Source organism: Urocitellus parryii, chromosome 6, assembly GCF_045843805.1.
Source record: "Urocitellus parryii isolate mUroPar1 chromosome 6, mUroPar1.hap1, whole genome shotgun sequence".
In the NCBI taxonomy this organism is placed as follows: domain Eukaryota; kingdom Metazoa; phylum Chordata; class Mammalia; order Rodentia; family Sciuridae; genus Urocitellus; species Urocitellus parryii.
The window spans coordinates 135,974,270-135,995,861 of NC_135536.1; the positions used below are offsets into that span (position 1 = coordinate 135,974,270).

Sequence of the window (21,592 nt, forward strand, 5' to 3'; positions counted from 1 at the left end):
GCACAGTGGCTACAGCATTTAATGTACTTAATAACTATGAGCTCCCTTTCCCTCACCCTCTTGCACACATCCTGCCCCAAATGGCCAGATCAGAAAGCCATTCTGATTGAGAACCCAAGTGTGTGCACAGAGGCAAAGAGGAAGCTGGGCCCCAAGTGCTGAGAGAGGAGGTCGATGAGGGCAGTTGGCCTGGGCCCAGGGGGAGGCCAGGGACAGGAGAGGGACTGTGTAAGAGCTCTCCCTCTGAACAACCAACAAAGAGTCAGCTAGGAGGGAGGGGCCAACTGTGCAGCAGAGAGGAAATGGGCGCGCGAGAGCAGCAGCATCTCTGCTCCATCTTCTGCATTTCCTCCCAGGGAGGCATCAAACTCCCATTTTCAAGAGTGCTTTAAATTCTAGAGTCCAGCCACCCAGCACACCAATAAATTGAATTAGATTCTTGCCTACCCCACTCCTGAGTTTGCTGACTCAATTCAAACCCCTCCCCTTTAGTTCTTCCTGTTTATGTTGTCACTTTGGTTTATTATTTATTTTTAGCCCTGATTTCGGAAGCTTTTACTCTGCTGGGCCCTGGCAGGGTGTCAATGGCATTGCTCTTAGCTCTGAAAAGATCATTGTGCAGGCCTGGCCTCCATTCTTCCAGAGACAGAGAGCTAGTGTCGCCACCTCACGCTGCCTCTTCACCCGCCTGGCCAGCCTGGGGACCCTGGCATTCCCTGCAGCCTGGCCAGCGCAGCCTTAGTGAGTATTAGAAATGCAAGTGACCTTAGGTCTCTGGTCCAGGCCCTCACTCTCAAAAGGAAAAACTGAGACCCAGGGGAATGAAGGGTCATTCCCAACGTCACACATCAAAATGACAGATGCAGATCCTGAACCTTGGAATCCTAATTTCTAGTGTGATGTTTTTCTACACACTAGAGAATAATGTAGGGAACAAATCATCATTTCCTCAATTTCACCAGAGTGCATGCTCTATTTTTATTAATTCTTTGTTTCTGGACTCTGAATGGACTTATATTAATGGAAAAATAAAAAGGACTAGAACATCAATAGGAGTTCCTCCAGTACCCACTGCTCTTCTATTTGTTATTGTTTTTCTTTAAGAAATACATTTCTTTCTTTCTTTCTTTTTCCCCCTGAGCCAGGAGCAGCAAGCTGGTGCAGTGCGCCTCCTCGGACTGGCTACAGTGGCAATGAAGGGACACGCTTCAGTCCCCAGGACAATGGTCTCTTTGAGTGGGAATATACCGAACCAGAATTACAAGTGTGCAAGAACAAACAAGGCTGGAGTCAATCTAAAGTTGTTTTACACTCTGTTTTATTAAAGTCAATGCATTTCCGTTCCTATGTGCCCAGCCTAGGCTTGCTTAATTATAGATACCCAGGGTGAATGCTAATGGAGACAGGATAGGCCCTGTGATTGGAAACCAAGGCCCTTTTCTGACCTCTACAGGCCATTTGGAGGAAAAAGAGGATGCTGCTTCTGGAAAATGACAGACCAGGAGGCACCATTGACAGGGGCTAAGGGAGATTTTTCCTTACAGCTTTGAGTCTGTGCATTCTGCTTTCCTGTGGCTCTACTATCTGTGTTTGACAGGCTACTGAGGCAATGTGTAGGTCATTCTTGGGAGAACTTTGTAATGGAAATTAGGAGCTCCTTCATTCAACATATATTTAATGAAGCCCACCATGTCTCCTGCATGGCATTCTTCAAGTGTAGCAGTGAACAAAATCGTCTTTGTTCTCTAAGAACTACAGTCTGGTTGAAGGAGAGAAGAGTTCAAAAGCAACACTATGCAACAAAACTGATAGCATTTTTTCAAGATGCTATGGGTTCTTAGAATCAAATCATAGGAGATTTCCTGGAGTTTCCTTTTACATTCAGCTTGTGCTAAGAGAGGAGACCAGAAACTTATATAGTGGGTAGATCAAGAAGGGTTCAAGTGCCAGGTTTTGTTTGATTTAGCCATACAACCTAGGTAGCCAGTGAGCAGATTGTAAGCAGCAGAAATAGAAGTCATTTTTCATTCCAAATACCATCTGGCTGCCCAGAGAGAACAGAGTTGGAGAGGAGGCAAAGCCAGGTGAGAAGTGTAGAAAGGAAATGGCTGCTGAAATCCAGGTGAGAAATGGCTGAGGAAGAAAGAGCACTGGACAGACACAAGCTAATGCTAAGGGTCAGACTCAACCACACTGGTAGCTTAATCCATTCATTGAAGAGTTGAGGGTCTGCTTTGGACTTGAGCTAGGTACCAGGCACACAAAGAAACAAGGCAACACAGATTACCAACAACATGATCAAGTTCAGGGCCTTGGGATAGAAACTTTGGTGAGAGGAGATGGTGAATAGTCTGGATTTGAACCTGTTTTGTTTGAAGTGAAATAGATGTTACTCAGAGGTGTCTAGTACAAGCTATTTATATTTGGGTCAAAGACTGAAAACAACAAAAAACAATATACTTTCCAGAGACAGCCTTTAAAAGAGCTTTAGGGGTCTTTAAAGAAGGACTCAATACAATGCTCTTGAGAATGGTAGATGGGAAGTACTCATATTCAGCCCATGTTTGCTGCAACTTTCCTTTGCTGTGGTAAGTATTATGTTCTTTCTCTCTGGGGAAGTGGAAGAACCATGAGTTGGGAAGTCAGACTTCTGTAAGAATGATCTGCAACTCCATACTTCATCAAAATCTCCCCACTATGTATAGCTGAGCTTCATTTTGAAGATGACACTCACACATCCATCTCTCTCAGAGTTGAGAGTGACAGCTAAATGACCTGAACAGACCAGGAACACAGGCAGATGTTTCCTCCTCTAACACCTTCTAAAACAACATCCTCTTCCACCTAAAAGCACTCGTGTTTCAGATCCATGCTATGGATGCGTGGAAGGCAAGACTGTCAGCAAAGAGCCTCCTCATTCCAGTCTATAGTCAGGATAGAGCTCAGCTCTCTGCTATGTTTTAACCTGTTCGGGAAGGTCAAGGCCATGAAACATCCCAAGTGGATTTCTCAAACCATTTTGCATAATAGTTGTTCTTTCCTCAGGGGGTGGTCATACTATTCATGTGCTAATCAAGTGGTATTGACCAAAAAAGGTCATGAAATGTACCCAGTATAAAATAATTCATTTTCTTACATCATTTGTTAAATAATTCTTAAGTCCAATGTTCTCCTCTGGTCACTTTTCATGAGATATGGATATGGTTCTCCCAAGAATGACCTACAGCATGTCTCTTCTGAGGAATACTAAACCCATTTTACTCTGTGACTCAACCAGGTCCAGAATATATGTATCTTTGGAGACCAGCTAGTGTCTTGTTCCAATGATGGATGAAGCCTCAACTTCTACCCAAAAGCTATCCATTTCCATTTCTGTGTGATAGAATGGCCAAAAATTATCACATAGATACCTCTTGACTTTGTAAACTTACATCTCTCACTCTTTGGTCTCTTGCTTAAAACCCCAGATCTATCACATTGTGTGTGTGTTGGGGTGGGGGATGAGTTCTCAAGCTCAATTTCATCTTCTTTGTGTTGAAATGTATGTAAGAGATGTTTTTCAGTTATATACAATGGTATCTTTTATATTGTTAGGCAGTGAAAGCCTGCACTCCAATCCATTTTTATCTCAAAATTCCCTTTTCCCACTGTCTTTTTTCCCTAAACAACACATTTTTATCAAGAATCATTCAGGCACACGTGAAGCCAAATGAAACACAAACAAGAGAGGACATCTGTTGGGCAGACAGCAGCAGGCTCCAGACCTGATGAATTATTATTGCCCAAAAAGCTCTCATGGTGAGTACCAGGATACTGTCTGTGTGTCTTTCCAAGACTGGAGCTGGGGGGCCAGAGTGAGAGGTACCATCATGACAAAACAAATCCATCACTCTAATGAGAACCCAAATGTTCAGATCCACTGTGCAGGTCACTGTGCTGAGTCCCTAACAAGGATGACTTATGTCAGGCATTTCATGGAAGCCTCTTCCCTTGGCAGGGGGCAGAGGCTCCTCTTGGAATATGAAATCGACTTTACAGCTTAGTTTTCTGGGCTGATAAATGGAAGTTGCACTTGAGAATTTCCCTTCCCTTTACAGGTGTAATGTGACCTTCTTTGAATTGGCAACCCTCGATGTGAGCTTGTAACTCAGTGGTCAGGATATTTTCAGGTATACTTTGCAACTCTGAATCCTGTTTTGGGAGGCTCAGAAGAAACTGGTGCCAATGGATGGAATTCTTGGATGCTGACTCACTGACGGGTTTGCAAGTAGCAACCAGGTCTCCTAGTTGGCAGGATGCACCTAGGGCTGTACTGACAGTTCTCAGCAAAGGGAGCCTGTGGTCCAGAGCATCTGAATAAATATTCCCAACCTCTGGCAACATTTAAAGATGCTGTCTCTCTAGTCTCCTAACTCTATTTAAATACTCTCATAACACAGAAGAGGATAGGACCTCACACTGCAAACAGTCTTCCATGGCAACTATCAGCTTGAGAGATGGGACTGCTCTTTTGTTAGGTGTCCCCTTATTGAAACTTATTTTCCTTTATATAACAGAGACTCAGATTTGAGATGGAAAATGGAGGAGTTTAAGGAAAACATAAGGATTCCATTAAGATGTTGACATCAGGGTTAGAAGATATGGCAGGGCCACATTTTTGAACAGCTTCAATGTGTCAAGAAGTGTGCTAGGTATAAGGAGAGATGCCAAGATCCATGTATTTTAGAGGTCACTACTCAGTGGTGTATGCAGTAAAGGTGCAAAAGGCATATTAATAGTACAATAGAGGCATAGAAGGGAGTTATATAACTTGTCCTGGGGTAATTACAGGGAGAAAGGGAATTTTAAATGGGTTTTGATGGCTCCAAATCATGTAACAGGATTCATCATTGACAGAGAAAAACTGTGAAATGATTTGAAAAATCAAACAGGACATTTAGCGATTTGTATGGCCCAAGAAGTGGTGGTGTGTATACAGTAACAGGGGTAGGTCTGTCCAGATGTACCTGTCCCCCAATTTCCATTCTTTATGTACCTCTGGTTTGCAGAAATCATCTCAGGCTCAGTATCTCACAGGTTTCCAATGTTCAGTATGGTCCCAAACTGCATTCATCTTCCCCTCACTGAAAACCTCTGTCTTTCAAATATGATACTGTCATACCCAGGAGTATTCCTCAAACTAGTAAGCAAGTATCACTCAGTCATAAACAAGTGTTGTGGTGGTACTGATACCTTTATCCTGATATAAGTCCTGGAAATGCCTCCGCTGAAAATTCTTATAAATACCCACTAACATCCAGAATGAAGTTCAACTTCTTCCTCAAGGCAGGCCAAATATTGTCTGATATGACAGGTCTCTCTCTTTTCAATTCCATCTCTTGTTACTTCCCTCCATTTCCAACATAGAAATACATCCTTTAAACCACTCAGACTGAAGATTTTATTCCAGCTTCTGAACTTACCACAGGCCTTTGCACAACAACTTTCCCTGGGAGCTCATGCACACCCTTCAAGAATCATCTAAACCATCATCCCCTTGTGGTAAACTCTTACCACTACAACCATCTCTATTAGACTGGATGTTTTCCATATTATCCTTTGCATAGCTCCATAATGGTATGTGAGACTGTGTTTCATGCATCTCAAATTACTCTGAGTAAATTTTTCTCTACATTTTCAGAGCTGAGTAAAGCGGTTGACACATTGTGGGTGCTTAAGATACTTTTGTTGCATAGATGGATTCTATGTCCCTGAACTTGCCACGTAGAAACTGATTGGTTCTAACCACTTCCTGTCAGAAATGTGATAGATAAGTAGAGATGAATCCCATAAACTGTTTTGGGCTGAGGTACTAATTGCAGATGCTGAGTGAGTCTTATATTCACTCCTCCCAACTTTTAAATTTCAACAAAATTATTTTCTTGACTCCTCAAAGCAAGGAAAAAATAGAAGATGTTGTGTTTGGGGTTTCAATCCAGTATCTCTGCTGTTTTATTCAAACCTCTGGTGTATGTTGTAGTAATCTGAATGTTTTAATGTGAAAGTTGGATGTACAATTTCTGAGCGATAATAAGAAGATTTAGAAAGAGGTTGGGAAAAAAAAAGAGGTTGTCAATAATGATATTACTTCCTTAAATCACAACAGGAAAAAAGAAAAGAAGCAAGAAGAAAGCCTTTCTCCATGCCTTGGGGCTAAACTATGGCAAAATTTGCTCTGTGGCAAACTGTCAGTTTTCTCTGGGATTATCTAAATGTTTCCAAAACTCTTGTTGGTGGTTGGTATACATAAAAAAAAAAAAATCTCTTTTGCAGGTATGTGATCACCCAATACACATTAATTCCCTTTTCCTTAGTTTTTAAAAGTTCAAAATTTAGCTGGGCTTATTTCACAGAAAGACTAAATTTTCCAAAACCTTCCCTTGCAAATACTTTTAGTCATATATCACTTTCTGGATGATGGGATTAAGGAGAAATGTCTATATTACTTTTTGAAAGATAGGGAATACATTATTACAACTATATTCTTCTGACTACTGTCTGGATGCAGACACAAGGACTGATGCTTCTGCAGCCATCCTAGATCAAGAGTAGAGGTAACACAGCAAAGGCAGAAAACTTACATAGAATCAGAAAACTGTACCATGTATCCATGACACCAGTTTTGGCCTCCCTATATCTGGAATTCCACATGAATGTAAGCACTCATACCTTATAAAAACCACTATTTTGAATTTTCCATCTCTCATTGCCAAATCTCATCTTAACTAAATACGTATAGCATTGGAACAAATCTATATTTTAATTACAGTACAACCTTCATTTTATCTCTCATTTTATATCTACCTCCTCTTTTCTGCCTGGGCCCTGTACTACTCATCACTCACTTTAAGTCACTCCCCTCTGTATGCTAATAGGCCATATTCCTCTTTCACTGGTTCTAGTCATTCCAAACTCCTAGTCTCCTCTCCTGTGTAGCTTCCTTCCTGTGTTCCTTCCAGCAAGAGGTAGCATTTCTCAACCAAGTAACCCCAGAAGATGTCCTATGTAACTGTGAGAATACTTACACAAATGCTCTGTGTTGTGGGGGGAAATAAGCCAACATTATTGTGTAGCATATGCCAAGATATACACGTTTATATGCTATCTAATTTCGACTTCACAATCACTTTTTGATACAGATACGCTCACTCCTGTTGTATGCATAAAAAAAAGCCTGCAGTTCAGGGAGATTTAATTACTTGCGTAAGTTCCTAACAGGCAACTGCCAGATTCAGGATATGAACCACATCTGTCCGTCTGATTCTGAAATGAAAGACTTTTCCAGTATATCTTGCTGTCTTCCAGTATGTGTTTATTGGTCTAAATATGTAAGATTTTGAAGTTTGTGAGGAGGAATGACCGAGCCTTTTTGCATAGAATATAGTCTAGCATTGGCCTCCACCAGATCTGTACAATATAGACTGTTAGAGTAGGTCAAGGATAACACTTGCAATTAGTTGGTTGCACAGCCAGTACCAGAGATGCCTCTAGGACCCTCAGTGTCTCAGTGGTGCCCATGTGTATGCTGGAAACTCAGATGCTATGGTATGGAGATAACACTCACATATGAGTCATCACTTTGAATTCTGGCAGAGGATCCAGGAAGAGAACCCAACTTTTCTGCTTCTAGTCTCCTTCAGAGACAAGCACAGGAATGCAAGAGAGCTCAGAGAAGGCTTCAAAGGACCCAGGGTAATCTTGAGATTACCATTGGATCCCATTCTAGGCATTGGCAGTATGCATAGGCCCTGAGGGCCTCCTAACAGTGCATGCAAAATGTTATGATTAGGAAGTAGCCCCCCTCCACACATAGGTAAATTCAGACAAGCTCAGAGGGTGGCTGAGCTCACACAGGCCAGATTTTTGCCCTGGCTTGTACACACATTTGGTGGTGAAGAGGGAGCATCATAACCACTGGATCAGTGGTTGGAGACACAGAGCCCTCTGGAACCTCAGGAATGTGAGATGCTGTCTCTCCTCCTCCCTGTACCCTCTTCTTCTTCCCCCTCATCTATATTGAAGGCACACTCCTGGATCTGCCGGTCCAGCTCAGCAAAGCTCCCTTCATGGCCCATGTTGCTGTCTGGGCTGTAGTCGATCTCCTCCATGCAGGCTGGCTCATCATCCAGCTCTGAAGTACTACTGCTGCTGCTGTTGCGCCTGCCATGGGTACAGAGGGGAAGGGAGACAGAAAGAGGGAAGTGGAGAGAAAGGAGGAGAAAGGAAAAGTTAGCCAAAAGGTGCAGCATTTAACAATTGATTAGTACAGGAAGGTGGGCCTTACCCTCTCTGGGTTTTAATCTTAGACTTGCAGCTCTTTTAAATGTATTTTGCACACCCTCCTGTGCCCTAAGCTGCTAGCTTGAGACTGGGGAGAAAATCACATAGACTCTCCAGGCTTCTTTCTTCATTTGCCAGCAGAATTTGCATTTCTATGCCGATCAGAAGATGTGGACAACCTCACATATTTAGCATTTTCAGGGTAGCATAAGCTTAAAGTGCACAGGCCCAGAAGGCTGTCCTTGGGAGCCTGAGAAGGTCATGCCTTCTACTCCCAGGAAAGAGTGGAATGGGAATCAGGACAGATAGAATTCAAAGCCCAAACGCTTCCCACTCTACCAAACAGCACTGTGAGTCATACTGCACAGCTTTCCTTGATCATGATGAATGGCTTATTGGAATTAGAAAATTAATCTAGGTTGAAATTAATAAATGAAACAATAGTGAGGAAACACTTTCTGTTTCTACTGTGTTTGTAATTCCCCCAAGATCCCTCTTCCAGTTTATTGACAAATGGAAGATCAACAGGGCCTGATCAGAAAAAGATAGAAGGAGACAGTAGGAATGTACCAAAGACCTTATAACAGATTGTGAGTGGGGAGAATTTCCTCTCCAGCAGCTCTATATCTTCTTCATTTGCATGAGATACCTTTTTTTCCTGAACACTCTCTAATCACTCCCTACTTAGGACTTAACCAATTAGGATTAGCAGCATGCTGAGTCTCTACCCTGTGATTTATAGACAGCAAGCACTTCATAAATCAGGCAGAACTGTTCATCCACCTGCCTCACCATAAACAATGAAATGGGTAATCAGAGGCATGGTTATTGTTAGCTTGGGAAATGAATCGGAAGTCAGTGTTTTAATTGTCTGCTGACCAGTGTGAGCTGCTTCTGTGCTCTCCAGACCTTCTGCACCCTAAAATAAAGGTCTGGTGGGGGCAGTACCTGAGTGGAAAAGAAGGGAAAGAAATATTAACCTTGTTTCCACAGCACCACGGCATGTCATATTTTATAGGCCGAATTGTGGATAATAAAGTAGTTGAATGAAGGAAAGTTAGAGCCACCCTAGCCATAATACAATCTCAAGTCAGCAAGAAGCCTGATTGTCAGAGACTCACTTGCCACCACGCTAGGTATAGAGGTGATAATGCAGTGCAGTGTCAAGAGCCTGATTATAAATCCTGGCTATGGGATTTGGAAAAAGCCCTTAATCTTATAGAATGGCAATAATAATGTGTCAAGAGTTGAAGTGAATTCTAAATGAGAAAACACATGGATATTGTCTTGCAGAGTGCTTTGTGAAATAAAAAAAAAATCAGGAGTTTTTAATTCTGTCATTTTGTTGTGGATCCTAAAGAAAATGGTAAAACATGATGTGAAAGAATATTATGCATTTAAATTTGTAGGTTTGCAACTGGGGTACTGCAATACTATTGCAAAGCCATCCAAATTGGCATTACTAATAATTTTTCTGAAACATAATTTGTATTGTGTCACTTCCAAATCCAGAACTTTGCAGTAACTCTCCAGTGCCTCTTAATGCAATGTGAGTATTGATGTGAACTTTCCTACAAGGTCCAGTTGGCATGAGTCCATGAGTAAACATGATCAGTCTTACCCTAATAAGGTCCTGCATTTCCGCCATGAGCAGTCTGCTCCAGTCACTCACAAACTTAGAACCTCCCAATACAGGCACACTGATAAATGGATCTTGTTGGGATAATTCAAACAAAAAATACTTAATGTTTTGCTAAACTTTTCCTCATGCAATCAACTTCCCATACCTATAATAATCTTTCAATTTCTTGACATCCAACCAAATAAGGCATATTTTTTTTGTTTTATTTTATATAAAAATAAATTTTATTAATTTTTAAATTAGTTATTGTTTTAATTAGTTATACATGACAGAGAATGCACTTGTCCACTTTGATATATCATACACAGATAGGATATAATTTTTCATTTTTTCTGAGTATACATGTTGTAGAATCATATTGGTCATGCAGTCACATATATCCATAAAATAATAATGTCTGTTTCATTCTACTATATTTTCTTATCTCCACATCCCCTTCTTTCCCCTATCTTCACTTCCTTCTGCTTAATCTAAGGTAATGCTATTCTTCTCTTGTGCCCCCTGCCTTATTGTGAATTAACATCCACATATTAGAGAAAATGTTCGGCTTTTGGTCTTTTGGGATTGGCTTATTTCGCTTAGGCATGAGATTCTCCAACTCCATCCATTTACTGGCAAATACCATAGTTTCTCTACCAAATACTTATTTTGATAAATTTCTGCTTAATAATAATGTCTTCCTCTGAATACTATTTCATATGTTCATTTAATTGTTTCAATCCTGAACTTGGGTGTAGTTTTATTGTTAATATAGAAAACCCAAGCCTCTGTCAAGATTCAAGTCTATTTTATTCTAAAGAATACATAGACCTAGCTATCCCTCTCCTCGGTCTATACTCAAAGGACTTAAAAACAGCATACTATACAGACACAGTCACATCAATTTTTTATAGCAGCACAATTCACAATAGCTAAACTGTGGAGCCAACCTAGATGCCCTTCAGTGGATGAATGGATAAAAAAATTGTGGCATATATACACAATGGAATTTTACTCAGCAATAAAAGAGAATAAAATCATGGCATTTGCAGGTAAATGGATGGAGTTAGAGAAGATAATGCTAAGTGAAGTTAGTCAGTCCCCCCAAAAAAAATGCCAAATGTTTTCTCTGATATAAGGAGGCTGATTTATAGTGGGATAGGAAGGGGGAGCATGGGAGGAATAGACAAACTCTAGATAGGGCAGAAGGGTGGGAGGGGAAAAGAGGGGACATGGGGTTAGAAATGATGGTGGAATGTGATGCATATTATTATCCAAAGTACATGTATGAAGACAAGAATTTGTGTGAATATACTTTGTATACAACCAGAGATATGAAAAATTGTGCTCTATATGTGTAATAAGAATTGTAATACATTCTTCTGTAATAAATAAATAAATAAGGAAAAAAAGAACATGGTAGATATACAGTAAAGTATTGCCAAATGGAAGATGAAATGGGTGCATGCTGAAAAATCCATATTGTTTAATACCTTTATTTATTTATTTATTTATTTTTATGTGGTACTGAAGATTGAACTCAGTGCCTGGCACGTGCTAGACAAGAACTCTACCACTGAGCAACAATCCCAGAACCCCCAAAACCCAGATTTTGGATCATCTTTTAGGGTACTACTTTTTCTTGATTTATTTTTAAAGGTTTTATATATGACTATACCACAAATATTATGTCAATGCATTTTAGTAAGGTAAAACAAAGATAATTTCATTTGTCATTTGGTGGTAGATGTAGGTCAGAGGATACAAAATAGCAGACCTGTAAGAAGAACAAGTCTAGAGGTACAACATGAGGGTGAAAGTTAATAAAATTACATTATGTAAGGTATTTTTTTTTCTTTAAATAGTAGATTTTAGCTTCTCTTATTAAAACATTAAATGTCTGAGATGATAATATGTTAGTATGCTTCATAAAAGTAACCATTTTACTAGCTATACTTATCCCATAACATCACAAGTGAACCTTAAATATACACAATAAGACTTCAACAACCAATTAGTTGTTGATAAACAATAATTAAAATAAATGAATCTACCTTGAAGGAATAAAAAATACATTGAAAAATTTAAATGAAAAATATAAAATATTAAAATTTGTGTGATACCGATTAAGTCTTGCAAGAGAGAAAAATTTATAGCAATAAATGCTTACCTTAGCAAATTTCAAACTCAGAATTCTAACATATACCTCCAGCAAGCAGAAAAATAAGAGCAAAACAAACACAAAGCAAAGAGAAAAAAATCATAAATATAAGAGCAAAAATAAGTGTAATTAAAACCAGAAAAATAATAGAGAAAATTAGTGACACAGAGTTTGCACAACTTGTAAAGTCCCCAAACAGACCAATGAAAGAAAAAAAGGCATCACCAAGTATCAGGAGTGAATCAGGAGCTAGCACTACAGACCCTGAGGGCATCAAAGAGATAATAAGGGGAGATTATAGCAAACCCTTACAAATGTAAACTTGACAACTTAGAATGTAGACCAATTCCTCAAAAAGCAAAAACTACAACAATTTATCTATATGGAATAGATAACTTGAATAACTCTAAAGCAGTAAGAAATTTGAATTCACAAGTTAAAACCATGTAATAAAGAGGCCCAAATAGTTTCATTGGGGAATTCTACAAAATAATTAAAAATAAATTAATACTAATTCTATACAATCTCTTCCAGAAAACAAAAGAGGGAACATTTTCATTCATTTTATGTCTTGTATCATCCTGATACAAAAACAAGACATAATATAAACAAAGAAAAATCTCAAAATAATACCCTTCAGGAATATGGTACAATATTCTTTTAAAAAATTAGCAAACTGGGCTGGGGATGTGGCTCAAGCGGTAGCGCGCTCGCCTAGCATGCGTGCGGCCAGGGTTCGATCCTCAGCACCACATACCAACAAAGATGTTGTGTCTGCCGAGAACCAAAAAATAAATATTAAAAAAAAAATTCTCTCTCTCTCTCTCTCCTCTCACTCTCCCTTTAAAAAAAAAAAATTAGCAAACTGAATTTAGCATCATGTAAAAGGTAATTATAAATCCTGAAGACAAGGAGTTAATTCCAGGGAGTCAAGCTTGGCTCAATATTTAAAAACATAATAAGTAAATGTAATCCTCTATATTAATAGGCTAATGGACAAAAATTACATAATCATATAAATTTGTACAGAAGTAGCATTTAATAGAATCCTAAATCTGTTAATAGTAAAAAAAATCTCTAAAGAACTAATAATAGATGGGACTTGCTCACATTAATAAAGAACATCTACAAAATCAGAGAGCTACTAGACATAATGATGAAAGACTGAATGCTTCCCTCCTAAGACTGGGAACAAGGAGCACAAGTTCACCTTCATCGATAGTATTCAGCATAGCATTGAAGTGCTAGCCATAGCAGGAATGCAAAAGAATAATAAAAGACATATATATATAGGAAATCAAGAAATAAACTGTTCCTATTTGGGAAATATATAAAAGAAAATCAGAAACTTCCTGGAACTCTACATGAAGTCAGGGAGGTGATAGGTGACAAAATCAACATACAAAAATCAATCATATCTCTATGTAGTAACAATGAATTCACTATAATTGCTGAATATACAACCACTAAACAAAAATGAACTATTTGGGTATTAAACTAACAAAATATATGCTATACTTACACAACAAAACTACATAAAGATGATCATTCTAAATTAAAGAAGGTCTAAATAAGTGGAGAAATATGCATGAATACATGACCTAAGAGACAACACAGTCAGAATGGTAGTGTCCCCCAATTGATATTTAAGCTCAATGAGATTCCTATCAAAATCTGAAAAGGACTTCTGTTGCTCTAGACAAGATTATTCTAAAACTTATATGGAAAAGAAAAGTATCTAGAAATAGCTAAAATAATAATGAAAATGAAGGTAAAGGAGGAAGAATTCATTTATTCAATTTCAATTGATTACTTAGCTGCAGTAATCAAGGCAGCCTGCTACTGGGAAAGTGACAAAAACATAGATCAATAGGAGAGAACCCAGAAATAAATAAGGCTTAAAATAAAGTCATAGAGATGTAGGGCTAGAGAAAAAGAATTCTTAGAAATGACTTAGAATATAATAAACAAGAGAAATTTTGACTTCGATTAAATATAAATTTTATTCTCAAAGACTTTGTTAAGTTGAAAATGCAAGCTATAATCATGAGAACATATTTTCAAAACATATTTGATAAAGGACTCCTATCTAGAATTTTTAAAGAATTCTCAAAACAACTATAAAAAATCTGTTTAGAAAATATGCCAATGACATAAAGAAAAAATTCCTCAAAGAAGATACATGGATGGCAAATAAGCACATGAAAAGATGTTCATCCACACTAGTCATAAAGGAACTGCAAATTGACTATGATGAAATATCTATATATATACCTATTAAAAGAGATAAAATTAAACATAGTCATAATACCAGATGCTGGAAAGGTACAATATGAACAAGATTTCTAATACATTGCTTGCTTGTGAAAATGTATAGACACACTGGAAAATAGTTTGTTGGGTTTTTAAAAAATTGAAAATACTCTTTTTATAGGATCCATCAATCACTTTCTTGGGCATTTAGCCCAGATAAACAATTAGTTACATATAGACTAAAACCTCTGCATCCTTGCAGTTTTATTTGTAGTAGTTCAAACTTGGAAACAATCAAAATGTTTTAAAATTGGTGAATGGTTAATGTGGTAGATGCAAATTGCAGAATATTACTCAGTCATAAAAGATAAATAAACTCTTGATAAATACAACAACGTGGATGGATCTTCTGCGTGTTATACTCAGTCTCAAAGGATCATTTCCTGTATGATTTTAGTTATATAGCATTGTTGAGATGATTTAATTATGGGGATAGAAAACTAATGCAGAGAGGGAAGGTGGGAGGGGAGGGGAGGGGGGATAGTAGGGGTTAGGATAGGTAGCAGATTAAGACAGTCAATAATATGCCATTATGTAAAAATGTGAGTATGTAACAGATGTGATTCTGCTATCTGTATTTGGGGTAGAAATGGGAGTTCAAAACCCAATAGAGTCAAATGTATGAAAGATGATTTATCAAGAGCTCTGTAATGTTTGGAACAATCAATATAAATAAATAAATAAATAAATAAATAAATAAATAAATAAGAAAACCAATGCATGGGTTGCCAAGGCTTCGGGATACTTTGAAGGAGGGAGTCCATGTGACAACAGAAGTGCAACACAAGGAAGATCATGTGTTGGCTCCATCTTGGTTCTTGATTTGGGGAGGGGGTGATTACTTGCACCTATACATGGGCTGTAATGTTCAACTATACATATACTTTAGACCAGTGTCAATTTCCTGGTTTTGATATTTTACTAGGTGACAAGATATTACCACTGGGGGAAACAGGGTGAATAGTATACAGGACTCTGTAGTATCTTTGCAACTTTCTCAAAATCTGTAATTATTTCAAAAGCTAAGAATGACAAAGAGTTAAAAAGTAAAATTTAAAAGAATAGGTAAAATATTTTAAAAATTAAAAAATGCACAATCTTATTTTCTCCACAGTAATATTAAAATTCACCTATATGTGGGAAATTTAAATACTTCAAACTTCTAATGAGAACTTCTAACCATCTAGTTTTATCTCCCCTTGGAAACTTCAGCCTCCTCAAACAAAATCTAAAAAAATGAACTCCATTGCATAATTATCCCTACCCTACTTCCCATGGTTGTACAAAAACCTGGTCATATTTTTGTGCATTTTTTACTTTAAGCAGTGGGATCACTTCTTGGTCCTTGACCTCATCATTCCCTTCACCTGTCACATTTAAATTGACCCTGAAATTCCATTGGTTGCCTCTCCTTATTTTGTCTTGAGCATGTTCTCTCCATCTGTACTTTCATTAAGGGCTTAAGCCCATAAATTGTTTTTCATGCATTATTCTATTTTCATATGGCTACTATATCTTCTATAATTTATATTCACATTTATTAACATAAACATCCAAGACCCTTTTTGACCTGGACCTCTTTGATCTTCAGCCTCAACTCTTCCTAGGAATCCATGTGTCTTGCATGTTCCAGACTTGATGAACTGCAGGCAGTTCCAAAAGGTGCTGGTCCAACTCTTTTTCCTGGTAATTTGTATGTACTATGAAAAGAGTTCTCATCTGTCTACTGTAACAACTCTTAGAATCAAGTAGATTCTTCACTGGATCCTCTCTCCTTTCCCACATTTGAACTCAGTCATCTCATCTCTGTACTCTCAAAACACCTTAGGTCTAATTCTATTATGTCAATAGTTGTAACAACCTTCCCTTCCAGATTGCCTCCTTGTAAGTGATTCTTACAGTCCTGTATCCCCAGTGTCTGGCACAGAGTAGAAGCTGAGCAGACATTTTTGAACAAACGATTTAAAGAGTGAATAGATTCCATCTTATTTATCTTAAGAGAAAAGTGCATTTTATTTGAAGTCAGGAATGAGGATGACAATGAAGAAATTAAATTATTTCATTTGGATTTTGCATTTTATACTCTTTCTAGAATTCCCCACTACTTTGTCCATTCTGAAGCTGAAGTCATTAAAGAGAACTGAGGGGATTTTCTTCCTGTGTCTTTTCCTGTTTTGTGTTGTTTCCTATAACTGTATCTTGATTTGTAACCCAGATAACCAGTGAAGCTGACTGGTTTTAAGATATATTTTGCTACATACAAAATATGAAATATTTAAATAATTGGTGTATTTGAACAATCTTAAGTTCCCCTTCAGCCTGCACTTGATTAGATCAAAAGAAAAACTAAAATGAAGGAAATATTCAAAATAAACCACAAAATTTAATACTATATGTAGGTGTTTATGTGTAAGTAAAACAATCTTGGTAATTATAGGATTAGAATTCCACAGATTTATGATTCCTAAATTGTTTCAGAATGATAGGAATTTTTTGATTCAATCAGAGTTGACTAATTTGAAAAGATGCAAAACTTGTGTGCAAATTATCTCTTTAATACAATTTTTGACTTTTCTTTAGTGATTCCCATTTAAACAATCAACAATAGTAATATCAATCATGTCTGGATGGCTTAACATAGAACAATGAAAACCATCTATTGTGTGAATCCTAAATATTGACGTTGTCACTAAATAGTACACAGCATGGAGCCTCATGCTTAGCTCTTCAAAGACTTATCTGTCAGTTTCCAGATCCGTTCCTCAATATGTCAAGTGAAAATCATAATACGACCATCCCTCAGTAACTATGGGAGATTGTTGCCAATATACCGCAGACACTAAAATCAAGAAACTCAAGTCTGTTATGCGAAAGAACATAGTTGTCTACAGAATGGGAGAAGATCGTTGCCACCAGCTCTTTAGATAGGAAATTAATATCCAGAATATATAAAGAACTCAAAAAATTTGATACACACACAAAAACCAAATACCCAATTAATAAATGGGTGAAAGAACTAACAGACACTTCTCTAAAATGGTCAACAAATATATTTTTAAAAGTTCATCCTTGCTAACAATCAGGAGGAAAATGAAAATCAAAACTACCTTGAGATTTTATCTCTTTCCAGTCTTAATGGTAATTATCAAGAATAAAAAGGAACACTCACATATTGTGAGTACAAATTAGTACAACTCCTCTGGAAAGCAGGATAGAGATTTCAAAAAAAAAAAAAAAAAACACCTAGAAATGGAATGACCATAATATCCAGCTATCCCACTTCTCAGTATATATTGAAAAGATCTAAAATCAGCATACTATAGGGATACAGCCACATCAATATTTATAGCATATTTCACAATAGTCAGGCTTTAGAAGAAACCAAGGTATCTTTCAACAGATGACTGGGTAAAGAAAATGTGATATATACACACAATGAAATATTACTCAGCCATAAAGGAGAATGAACTTATGGCATTTGCTGGTAAATGGATGGAACTGAAGACTATTGTGTTAGTGAAATAAGCCTGACCCAGAAAACCAAAGGTCAAATATTTTTCCTGATTTGTGGAAGCTAGTCCAAAATAAGGAGGAAAAAAAGAAGAGAGAAAGGGAAAAGGAGAAGGATTCCATCAAAATAAAAGAAATTTCTGTCAGGTAACTTAAGGAAGAACAGCAGAATGATTCTGACCTAACTTTCCTATTTACATATATGAATATACCACAGTGAATCTCACCATCATAAGTATTTGCAACAAAGTAACTATTAAAAAATAAACTAAAAGGTAATAGTAGAAAAATTAGTAGACTACATGGAAGGTAATGGAGGAGGGAGGATGAGAGGGAAAGAGAAAATACTGGGGACTGAATTAGAGCAAATTATATTGCATACTATTATAAGTATGTCAAAATGAATTCTAATGTTATGTACAATAAAAAACAAAATAAATAAATAAAATAGCAATAAAATATAAATGTGAAAAAAGCTAATCAAAATGTATAGAACCTATACAAAGAGAAATATAAAACTGCACTAATAGTAGAATTCATCAATGAATAGAGAAAATACAATGTTTCTCTATAAAATTTTTAGTTTTTTTAATCATCCTGATTCAGTTTAGGAAAATAAATTCTTTTTTAAATTTATTTCTTACATACATGACAATAGTGGAGTTCATTACATTCATAATTATCCATTCACAGCACAATTTTTCATAACTCTGTATATAGAGTATGTTCATGCCAAATTATGCCATTATACATGAGCTCTCTTTTTTTGCATAACAATTCTTCATACACCTTTATATTTTTAGTTTTATAATTTGTCATTTCTTCCATAATTCACTCATAAATATAGAATAGTCATGAAGAATAAAAAGATCATAGTATTCACATACACCCTATGCATATCCTTCTGTATTCTTTAAGTCATCTCTAGATTACTCATAATTCCTATTACAAAAGAAATGTTATGTAAATAGCTTTTATGCTCCTTAGGAAACAGAGACAAGGAAAAATCAGGAAATGTTCAGTATAATTTAAAAAAAATAGTTCTGAATAGCAGGTGGTTGAATTTGGGATGTAGAACCCACAGATATGTAGGGCTCACTGCATTTGAAAGGGCTTTAAAGTTTAAGTAAGACGATAGATATTAAAGTGTCATTCAAAGTTCTTAACAGTCCTAGAGAAGAATAGACATTCAAAACAAATTATTTCTTTTCACTCTTTCTTAGAAAATGCAGGAGTGTGTTGTCTCCCCTCAGTGGCTCCTCCCACCACTAAATTTTATGATAATTTACATTATAATGTTATTCATCTTATGTTGAGGTGCATAATTCTCTTATGCTATGACAGGAAAGAATTGTTTTTCTGCCTTTAGATAACGTTGACCCTTCTATGTGGCATTTCCTTCTCATCTTTCTCTCCAACCTTTTCCCCCTCCTATCAACAGAAGTCCAATTTCTGCTTTAAAGTCGAACTCCGATGTTTCTTAATTGTTTAAACCATTCATGGCATTCAGGTTTCTCTCTCATCCTAAGAATCTGTAACTCTTGTATGATATTTGTTGGCCCAATTGTCTTTATCTCTGTGTGATTCTTCATAGCACTAGCTGGGAGGCTAAATGAGGCCAGAGACTGAATTCCATCCCTGCACCATCTGAAGCAGGGTTTCTCAGCCTCAGCACCAGTGACATCTGAGGTACCTGTGTGCTTCAGCACAGATTCTGGTTGACAGAATAACCTGCCTCTACCCACAAGATACCAGTACCACTGCCACCTCTTCTGCTCAATGTGAAAACCAAAAATGTCCTCAGACATTGCTAAATGGCCCCTGGAAGGCATAACTGCCCCTGATTGAAAACCAGGAATTTATGTGCCTAAAATTTGAGAAAGCTTTATGAGGGGAACCTGCGTGAAAGAAAATGGGGAAAATGTTATATAAAATAAAGGAAAGAGCAAATCCTGATTAAAGATTATTATGTTAGAGGAAAAATATCAAGGAATAGAAGGCTTTATTCCCCCAAAGATGATAGAAAGCATCTATCACAATAAAAAGCCAATCTTGTGAAGTTGTCAATTTTCTACAATTAAGCTAGATATTTAATCAATCAAAATGCCAATGGCCATCATCATATGTAATATAATCATTATGAAACATCACATGCATTCAGTTTAAAATTGACACCAAGAATCTTATGTCAAGTAGCAAAATTAATTATAATTTTTCTGGATATTCAGTTTAATAAAATTTGTCAAGAAAAACCAGGATATTTAAATATAGAAAGAGAAAAACAATATCATTTGATGATGCTTATGATTGCACCTTGAAAATGAGAATCAATAAGGAGAACATTTGAGAAAAAATCAGAGCTGACTTAGGTGATCCATTGCATATACATATTAGTAGTTTTTCTATTTGAATATTAACCAGTTAAACTTTAATGTAACAATAAAGAATTCCACATATTAGAAGGTATGCAAAATGTTCAGTCACCAAACTCTTAAGAAATATGTAGGGTTACATGAAAAAATAGCAAATATCACTGTGAGTGAGAAAATGACATTTATAAAAAATTATGTTAAAGTGAATATTTTATTCAGTTATAAGAATTTGTAAAATTGTCATTTAACTAGAATATCAAATCATTGACAAAATCATTAGATACAAAGAAAAATTATTCAAAGAAATCAGTGGAGTACTTTCAATAATCTACCTTCAGATACTTTACTAGCTATAGTACAAAACTTTGTGGTACAGTTCAAAAAATATGCAGCTGATACACTAGAACAGAAGGTTTGAAATAAGGGCTCCATTCTAAATACAACTTATTACATGATAAGATGGACATTATTCTTCAAATAGAATACCTGAAATGACTTTGGTATGAAATCAAGCCCTGCATCACAACTCAATAAATAATTCTATACAGTTTGAATATGCTAAGAAAATGCATTACAAAAATATTAACAGAAAATGTCAATAACACTTTATAAAACATATGATAGAATTCTTTCCAAAGGCAATTGAACTCCTCAAAAATATTTTGAAAATAAAACAGAAATCTGAAATCTGATATTTGAAGGAATATGAAAACCTAGAAAATATTTCAAATGTGTAAAATAATCAAATGCCTATTGTTAACAATATTTAAAGAAGTCACATAGCCAAGCAAAATAAAATCTTCATATGTAAAAATGATCAGGATAATGATGAGACAATTTATGTAAGAAGATTATAGATAAGGAATTCAGCTTGTAAAATTTGCATAATCCCATTGAATAAACCCCAAACATAAAAATGATAATAGATATGAAAGAAAAGTAAGTAAATGCCAATGTAGCTGATAAAAATTATAATTTAAAGACACATATGAAAGAAGACAATAGATCTGAAATTAAAACAATAAAGGATCAATGTAATGGTAAATACATAGGTCAAAGATATAATAGAAAAAAATCCTAAATAGAGAAAAACTTGAATTGCATATCAAAAGGAATTGCCAGATGCCAGGAATAAAAGCAGACTGAATGATCCACAGCAAGATTAAATCTGGCTCATGTAACCATCTGTTTATTCACACAACACTGTCTTCTTCTTGTGGGCCAGCAGACTTGCATCTGGGAAGCGTACAAGCTTGAACTTCAAGATGAAGGGAAAAAGTATGTAAGTATGCAAGC

The 21,592-nt window shown here is 36.5% G+C and overlaps 1 protein-coding gene across 2 annotated transcripts in view; it reads right to left on the reverse strand.

The window, feature by feature from the left end:
- Window positions 1-1,181: 1,181 nt before the first annotated feature.
- Agbl1 (AGBL carboxypeptidase 1) overlaps window positions 1,182-21,592 on the reverse strand; it is an 809,509-nt gene continuing 789,098 nt past the window's right edge. For both annotated transcript variants that reach the window (XM_077800295.1, XM_077800297.1), the window contains exon 23: window positions 1,182-8,199. In XM_077800295.1, the coding sequence (XP_077656421.1) occupies window positions 7,992-8,199 (208 nt within the window). In that variant the 3' untranslated portion in view covers window positions 1,182-7,991. The remainder of the gene's footprint in view (window positions 8,200-21,592) is intronic.